This window comes from Poecilia formosa, unplaced genomic scaffold, assembly GCF_000485575.1.
Source record: "Poecilia formosa unplaced genomic scaffold, Poecilia_formosa-5.1.2 Scaffold402, whole genome shotgun sequence".
In the NCBI taxonomy this organism is placed as follows: Eukaryota; Metazoa; Chordata; class Actinopteri; order Cyprinodontiformes; family Poeciliidae; genus Poecilia; species Poecilia formosa.
In genome coordinates this window covers 137702-147071 of record NW_006800341.1, presented here as the reverse complement: position 1 = coordinate 147071, position 9370 = coordinate 137702, and the positions used below count along the sequence as shown (strand labels likewise).

At 41.2% G+C, this 9370-nt stretch overlaps 1 protein-coding gene across 1 annotated transcript in view; it reads right to left on the bottom strand.

Moving 5' to 3' along the window:
- LOC103154809 (glutamate receptor ionotropic, NMDA 2A-like) overlaps positions 1 to 3365 on the bottom strand; it is a 108386-nt gene extending 105021 nt beyond the window's left edge. Inside the window, exons 1-2 of the mRNA XM_007576226.2 lie at positions 3129 to 3365; positions 192 to 350 (exon numbers count right to left, since the gene is read on the bottom strand). Of these exons, the coding sequence (XP_007576288.2) occupies positions 192 to 350; positions 3129 to 3350 (381 nt within the window). The 5' untranslated portion in view covers positions 3351 to 3365. The remainder of the gene's footprint in view (positions 1 to 191; positions 351 to 3128) is intronic.
- Positions 3366 to 9370: the final 6005 nt, after the last annotated feature.

Genomic DNA, 9370 nt, shown 5'->3' with positions numbered 1-9370 from the left:
TATCTATCTATCTATCTATCTATCTATCTATCTATCTATCTATCTATCTATCTATCTATCTATCTATCTATCTATCTATCTATCTATCTATGTGTCATACACAAATGACACATCACTGATGTGTGTTATTCCAAATGCCAAACATTTTGAACACAAAAAGGGTTAAGGTATTTTTTTTGTAGGTGACTCACCTTATCAGCCATTATCATAGAGGAGCCTCCATGAACACCCAAAACTGGAAGCTGTGTCTGAACAGACAGGAAGTCTAGGATCTGGGCGATGGCCTCCTGATCGGTGCCATCAGCAAACACAAGGCCATGGAGACCTTCACGAGACACAAGCCCACAAACCTGAGACAGAGAGAATAAACCCAAGTTTCAACCAAAGGAGTTTACACACATGCCAGGACTGCACAATATATCTTCCATCCATCCATCCATCCATCCATCCATCCATCCATCCATCCATCCATCCATCCATCCATCCATCCATCCATCTTCTTCTCCTTATCCTGGGTCGGGTCACAGGGGTAACAGCCTAAGAACTGAGGCCCAGACTTCCCTCTCCCCAGCCACTTATTCCAGCTCCTACAGGGGAATCCCAAGGTGTTCCCAGGCCAGCCGAGGAACATCGTCCTTCCAGCATGTCCTGGGTCTTATCCGGGGCCTCCTCTGGGTGGGACATGTCCGGAACACCTCACGAGGGAGGCGTCCAGGAGGCATCCTAACCAGATGCCCAAGCCACCTCAACTAGCTCCTCTCGACGTGAAGGAGAAGTGGCTCTACACTGAGTCTTTCACGGATTTCTGAGCTTCTTACCCTATCTCTAAGGGAGAGCCCAGACACACTAAGGAGAAAACTAATTTTAGCCACTTGTATCTGCGACCTTGTACTTTTGGTCATGACTAAATACTCATGACCATAGATGAGGATAGGAATGTAGGTTGACCAATAAATCAAAGGTTTTGCTTTTTGACTCAGCTCTCTCTCTTCACCACGACGGACCAGTACAGCGAGCGCCCGCTTCACTGCAGATGCTGCACCAATCCGTTTGTCAATCTCTTGCTCCCTTTTCCCCTCATTCGTGAACAAGTTCCCAAGATACTTAAACTTCTCCACTTGGGGCAGGACATCCCCCCGACTCGGAGAAGGCACTCTACCCTTTTCTGGCTCAATATCATGGCCTCAGATTTGGAGGCACTAGTCCTCATCCTGGCTGCTTCACACTCAACTACAAACCGCTCCAGCCAGAGGTGTAGATCACAACCTGAGGAAGTCAATAGGACCACATCATCCGCAAAAAGCATAGATGAGATCCTAAGGCCACCAAAATGGATCACCTCCGACAGCAATTAGAAATTCTGTCCATGAAATTAATGAACAGATTTGGTTGACAAAGGGCAGCCTTGGCGGAGTCCAACTCTCACTGGAAATGAACCCAACTTACTGCCAGCAATGCAAACCAGACTCTGACGCCAGTCATACAGGGACCTAACAGCCTGTATCAAAGGACCTGGTACTTCATACACCCAGAGGACCCCCCCACAGGGTTCCCCGAGGACATAGTCGAAAGTCTATTCCAAGTCCACAAAACACATTTAGACCGGTTGGGTGAACTTCCATGCACCCTCCAGGATACTGCTGAGGGTGTAGAGCTGGTCCAGTGTTCCACGACCAGGATGAAAACCACACTGCTCTTCCTGAATCCAAGGTTCAATTATCTGACTGACACTTCTCTACACTGAATAGACCTTGCTAGGGAGGGTTAAGAGTGTGATCCCTCTGTAATTGAAGCAAACACTCTGGTCCCCCTTTTTGAACAGGGGAACCACCACCCCAGTCTGCCAATCCAGGGGAACTGCTCCCGATGTCTATGCAGTATTGAGGAGCTGCATCAATCAACACAACCCCACAATATCCAGAGCCTTAAGGAACTCCAGGCAAATCTCATCCACCCCCAAAGAAGATCTCTTTAAGCACTCGGCGACCTCATCTCCAGAGATTGGAGAACCCGACTCAGAGTCCCAAGGCTCATCTTCTTCAATGGAAGGCATATTGGTGGGATTGAGAAGGTCTTCAAAGTTTTCTTCCCACAATGTCCCAAGTCGAGGTCAGCAGCACACCATCTCCACTATAAACAGTGTTGGTGCTGAACTGCTTCCCCCTCCTGAGACACCAGATGGTGGACCAGAATCACCCCGAAACCATGCAGAAGTCTTTTTCCATGGCCATTCCAAACTCCTCCCACACCCTAGTTTTTGCCACAGCAACCACCGGAGCAGCATGCCGTTTGGACTGAGGAACTGCTCCAATGATCTGAACTCATCAGCTGCTTCCGGGTCTCACAGGCCAAATAGGCCCAGTAGGACTCCTTCTTCAGCCTGACAGCATCGCTCACTGAAGGTGTCCACCACCTTCAGTGAGGGTTGCCACCGTGACAGACACTGACTACATTGTGGCCAAAGCTCCAAAAAGCTGCCTCGACATTGGAGGCACAGAACATGGTCCACTCTGACTCAATGTCCTCCACCTCTCCCTGTGTTCAAAGTTCTGCCAGAAATGGGAGTTAAAGCTCCATCTCACAGGAGACTCTGCCAAACATTCCCAGCAGACTCTCACAACATGTTTGGGCCTGCCAAGTCTGACCGGCCGGCATCCTCCCCAACCACCAGAGCTAACTCACCACCATGTAGTGGTCAGTGAATAGTAACAGTGGCTGTGGAGAGGTGACATTCCACGTCCCAAGAGCCAGCTTCTGCAACTGAGGATTGGATCGCCAGGATCCCCTCCCCCAGCTACCACCCATCCCACACAGCACCCAACCCCTTTCACCCCTCCCAAAGGTGGTGAGCCCATGGGAAGGGGGACCCATGTCTCCTCTTTGGGCTGAGCCTGGCTGCCACCAGGCTCAGCCCAAATGTGCCACCAGGCTCAGCTGGTGCACATTGCCACCCAATGTGCACCAGCTCCAGGCCTGATTTGTGATAACCACAGAACAACAGAAGGGGACCCCTTTGAACTTTTGTTAGTTTTAAGTTTAAAAGATTATTTTGTTGCCCAAGGGTGTCAGAAGGTTTGTTGTCAAATGTGTGATTCCTTAAAATACTTAAGGATGTAAACCGTTCTCACCTCTATGATTACAGACTTTGGGTCTGTCTGGTTGATCTTCAGGATGAACACAGAGGTTTCCAGTGGATCATCAGGGCGTTGAGGAGGCTGAAGGTTCTGGTCAGCTACTGGGCGTGTCTGGCCTAGAATCACACCCACCTTGAGTTTTGGAGGCTTTTGAGATGCCACGGGCATCGTGACTGAGAAGAGTAGGACCAAGGTCCAGCCCACTACACCCATCATACCCTACAGAACACAGAAAGGCAAATGGTAAGAATTAAATCAATACTTTTGTCCTCAAAAAACTGTGGCATTAAATGTAAATTCTGAATTGATATGATTTGTGTTCTTCAACACATTAAATAAACTCTGGAAAACATGGAAGAAAATATAGAAAACAGACTGAGAAATTAACAGCATTTCCTTCAAGAAAAATCTATCTGAACATTTTAATAATTTTTGAGCTAACAATGATCAGCTACACACCATCTGAAGGGAAATATCATTATAGTAAGTGTCTGTCAGAAAATGAGGTACAGCCAATATAAAAAAAAACAATTTTATCATTTTGTAATCAATGATAAGTGCCATTACAACAAAAAACAGTTGCATGGACAATTGCCTCAGTTTTTAACACTCCAGAGTGTTACCTTTTAGAAAATAAGGTAATTGGTCTGAGGAGGCTTGCTTAGTGCCAGAGCTGGAGAAAACTGGATGGGAGGTTATGTCCCACTAGTTCAGAAGAATTTTGTTTTGTCTGGAAAGACAGTCTCACAACACACATTAAGTTTTTTTGTAGTGCTACGAAAGCATATTTGTTATTAGAAGAGAAAAAGAAAAACACAATGTTGCTTTTTCACCGCTATTTCCAGGTCAATAAAGCAGTTAAGACTTCACAAGCTCCTTCATAAAAAAGAAAATGCTTTCATTAGTGACAAAATTCCATACATAATTTGTGTAATGCATAGCTGGCTTTTACAGTTGCTATTTTCATACCTTTACTTAAGAAGACTGCATCTACTTTGATGTTTTTTGTATGAAAAAAGTGGCAAAGGCAAATAAGTTTGTGAGTGTTTGAACTAAAATAAGGTGTGGAAGACATCAGTATTTGGAAAAACTATTGCAAGCTTTGCTAACAGGAAACAAGGTTCCTTTATAGTTATTTAAAGGGTACAACTGCAAAAGCTACATGAAATAAAAGAACACAACTACAATTGTTTGTTTATAATAATCTACTAAGATTAATATTTCATGTGAAGCAAGTAACCTCAACTTTGTTTTTCTCCTAGAGTTCTGCAGAGATGTCCATTTGAGTCTTTGAGGTGTTCCAAAGGATATTTTCAGATTTTAATTTATATATTTTTATTTACAAACTATTTTTCACCATATATATATATTTTTTTTTCTTTTCTGCCTGGTTTCATGTGTCAATTAATAATTCCAAAAATGCAGCAACTTCCAGTATTAATAAGGACAAGGTAACCAAGTCTAAATCTAAAAAATGTAAAGTTCAAATACAAAAGTCATCAAAAATCTGCTGAGGTATTTGCAAACCTGTGGTCTCATGTATAAACCATAATGATCAGTAGGGATGTGTTGGTGATGGTTTATTATCCCCAGCCTTAAAGAAGGAGCCGTGCGTTAACAGTACCGGTGCAGCTGGAGCTGCTGCCTGGTCAGACAGTCATCCCTCAACATGTCTTTATGAATAGAAAGCATTTTAATGTAGTAAATGTGCAACTTAGATTTGCAATAGTTCCTAATAAATGCAGTGGCACGCTGGCCTTGTCCAACACATGCTTCCTCTTTGTGAAATAACTTGTAGTCTTCAAATTCCAGCTGAAAGCTCTGCTGTTCAAACAGTATTAACACTTGGATTAATCAATACTATTTTTTGTTTTTGTTTTGTTGTTATTTTTTGCTATGAAGTTTACTATGTTTCTTTATTGTTGTTGTTGAGATGACCTTGTGTGCTATGAAAGGCACCTTTTAAATAAAATATGTTTTATTAGAATTACTTGTATTACTACAAGCAGGGACAGTTGCGATGGTTATTTGGACACGTGGTGGGCGTCTTCTGAGGGCGTCTTTATACCAATTCACAAATGGGTATAAATGTATGGGTGGGGACAGGGCAATCCATGTGGCACCAGCAGCTGTGCTCCATTTCACTGAATTTGGAATGTATAAATGAAAGTTGTGCAGCCAAATGTGTGCGCACTGCTTCACACATCAGAATTTTTTTGTGCATTGCACTTTTCAAAATTTGTCCCTACAAAGTTGTGCATTCTTTTACACATGAGACCCCTGGTGAGCAACTACAAGAAATGTGTTACTGCTCCACTCGTAGTATGCTAAGCTTAAAAGAAAAGTAGAACGATATTCATCATGTAGTATGCACTGCTTATGCAGAACTTTATAGGAATTATGACTTTTAATAAAATATCCAGTGTCTCGTCTTGAAAGGCTTTGAAACCTCCCAGGTTTCTTAGATTGTCTTGAAGTTATCTTGATTTACAAATTCAATTATGAGTTCAAGTGTCATGTACAACAGCAAAGATTAACAATAAGATAAGTAAGTATAAGATGAAGCAGGAAATATCCTGTCCTAGTTCTGCCTTTTACGTTTTAGATATTTCCTAAGTTAACATCAAAAAGACTGACCATTTTAAGATGAGGGTTAAACTTAACTTTCCCTGCTAAACCTCTTATAGGGCTTCATGAGATGCCCTAATCTCTCTTCCGGTGTCTGCCTTTATTTGAACGTAATCTATGCCTGCAGGCAATGTGCACAGTAAAGTGCCAGCGATTAATGGATAAAATAACCCTGAAATAAATGTAATCTGATTTTACCTCATTCGTGGGGTGTAGAGGGGAAAGTTTCCACATTGCTGAAGGCACACAAGTGTCTGCATCAATCAATAACATTTACTGTAATGAAAAAAAAAGCGTGTCTTTCAATGGGATCTACTAAACTGAGTACCAGTCTAACTCAGAGGAAACTGAGCTGGAGTTCCCAGTTTCAACACACTCTCTGTTACCTTTCTCTGTAATGAGAGCAGATCTGAAAAGCGGCAGATGAGTTGAGGAAATGCAGTGTGAAATGCCTGGGGCTGAATGGGAGCTAATGAAACCATGATGTGAATGCTACATTGCATCTCAGCCAATTTTTACACCACCACAGTCCAGCAGAGCTGAAAAAGCACCCCAGGAGGAAACATCCCATATTCAAAATTAAGTTACTTCTTCCAGATTTCTTCATCTTCCAGCTCCCTTCTTTTTGTCCATGCATCCATACAGTATCTGTACATCTTTCTCTGGGAAATCTCCTGATGTGTGTGCATGAGTGTTTTTTTTGTTTGTTTTTTTTATACTGTGTTTCCAGTTGGATGAGTGTGTGTATGATCCATGTCATCTTACACCCCGTCTAATCAGGTCAATAAGGAAAGTCAGTGTGTTTCAGTGTGCTCTATCTGCCCTGGTGCCCACAGAGTAGCCTTTAGCTCCAGCAGCACTTAGCATACGCTGCTAGATCACACAGAGCTGCACTCCTGACTGAAAGAGTTAGTGTCAGTTTTTACCAAACAGAACAAGGCTACACAAACTTTTTTCAGGAGTCAGCCTCAGCACTAACACTGCCAGGAACCAAAGTGTGCTCTGCCATGGTTTGTAAAATGGTTAGGTATCAAGGAGGATTACAGCTAATGACAAACAAACATTAAGTTGCTGAGACACTTATAATATTATCCCAGTTAAAAAAGATCTTTAATTGGGAGTCCTAATTTATGGGCTGTACATTCATGTAGAAAACAGTAAACCTGACTGTTCTCGACAAGAACTGACAGCCTCCACACAAAGGGTAAACCATAAAGCGTCATAGCTAGAAAAACATCTTCTCTGAGTTTTGCATCAAAGTATGTTAATGTCAATGTGAAAATTAATTTTTGATTAATGATATCATGCAAATAACAATATGCAACATAAAATAAATGATTGCATAAATATTCACCCTCTTTAAAGTGGCTGACCTAATTCAATAATGATCCAGCCAACTGGTGCTTGTGGTCTCACAATGAGTGAAATGGAGATCAGCTGAGTGCAGTGAGTGTGTCTGAAGTGACACACCTGGGTCTGGAAGGTCCATTCACTGGGTTATCAGTGTTTCTCGCTACAATTAAAACATGACGACTAACGAATACCCCAAGCAAGTCAGAGAAAAGATTATTGAAACTTACAAGTAAGGGGATGGATACATAAAAAAAATCTCTCAGGCACTGAACATCCACTGGATTTCAATTAAATTCACCATCTGGAAATGGAATAAATACAGCACGTTTGTTTTTTGTTTTTTTTTTGGGGGGGGGGTTGGCCTAGATCAGACCCTCCTCACAAACTGAGTGAGAACAGCCATGCAAAAAGGACACTAGTGAGAGAGCTCTAGGTCACCATGACTACGCTGAAGAACTTACAAGTTCCAGCAGCTGAGGTGAAAGATACTCAGCATACAACAACTTTTGTCTGAGTTCTTCACTAGTCAAACTCTTTCTTGAAAGTGACAATGAGAAAACTTCTGTTGAACTTCTGTTGAACAAAACTCAAGACGCCATGGTCAAACGCAAAGAAGGTATTTGGTGTGATGAGATCAAAGTGGAGCTTTGTGGCCAGAAAAAACTATGTTTGACACACACCAAACACTGCACATTACCACAAACACACTATCCCCAATGTGAATTTTTATGGTGGCAGCATTTCACCTTTTTAGCAGCAGGCCCTAGAAGGCTTGTAAAAGTAGAAGATAAAATCAATGCAGCAAAATATAGAAAAGTCATATATAAAAAATTTTATACCTAAAAGATGCCTAAATCTACACAGTAATGGTTTAAGGACCTAAAAGAAGGATGTTCTGGAGTGGTCGAGTCAAAGTCCAGATGTCTATCTAATCAAGAATTTGTGGCAGGACTTAAAAAGTGCTGTTCACAGCTAATGCCCATAAAACATGAGAGAGCTTGAACAATTTTGAATGGAAAGATTAGTGATGGGGTTAGGGTTAGTGGAGTAAAATTGCAATGTCCAGATTTGCAAGTCTGATTGAGACCTGTCCAAACAGACTCCATGTCATTATTGTCATTATTTTGTAGTATTCTGTTATCACTTTGAGATTTTTTATTCTTTTTTTTTTTTTACATTTTTTATATCAAAAAAGTCTAATTTTGTTTATCATAATTGATTTGTAAAAGCATTTAAAGGGTTAAATTTCTGATAGTGTGAATACTTTTCATAGACACTCTGTTACTGAGACCTTAAGTAATAATTCTCAAACACCACACTTGTTTGAGTTCACTTGAAACAAGCAAAGAATCATTCTTTTTCTCCTCTGAAGTTAAATCTAAATCTATAAAAACTGAAAATTGTGCCTCTGTCAAAGTAAGAGACAACAAGCCACATGCTCAAGTGGGAGTCAGCACTAAGAGGCCCTCAAGCCTCTTTAATGACAATGATTAAACATTGTATTGTTAACACAACCCAGGGTGAGTTTCTTGAATTTAAGCACATATTTTGCTTTAGCTATGTTACCCCTAACTCTTATTAAATTAAATCATGTGGGTGTAATTGCTTAAATCTATCAGCCCACAATTTTATTCCTTCGTTCATAGCCAACCAAGCAGCCTCAGTGTCTAAAGATGCCAGCACAAATTATGATCTTACTACAGCGTTTTTCATTATATATGGCATCTTAAAGTCATGCTCTAGTACAGATCTTTTTTAACTCATTGCACTATTGTTGATTTGTCTTGCTTTTCAATGGCAATGCACAGCTTCAAGTGCATCAGATACTTGTTTATCAGATGGTGTGGCATACAAATTTTAATCAACCGTTTTGAGATGAATATATATGACACATACCTGCAAATACACAACTGCAACTGAAATGTTGAAGCCATATTAATGTTAGTCAGTCTTATGCTATGCAAGGCATAGCACTGGTTTAATCTCCTCGGTAAGATACTTGGAATCACAAGATGCTTTGTGATTTATTATATCAAGATCTTCGACCACTTGGGGGCAGTCAGAAGGTATATAAAGAATCAGCAGTTTCAGAAACACTCAGACAAACCCATTCTGGCACCAAGACCCGTGATGGGTTCAAAGTCACATTAATCCACTGTCTTCCACATTCTGTCGCTGGGTTAGAAACTCAGCAAGTCAAAATCAACCTGTCTAAATGATTTGAATTGTAGTCAGAGGTTTCTTCAGATTTACTG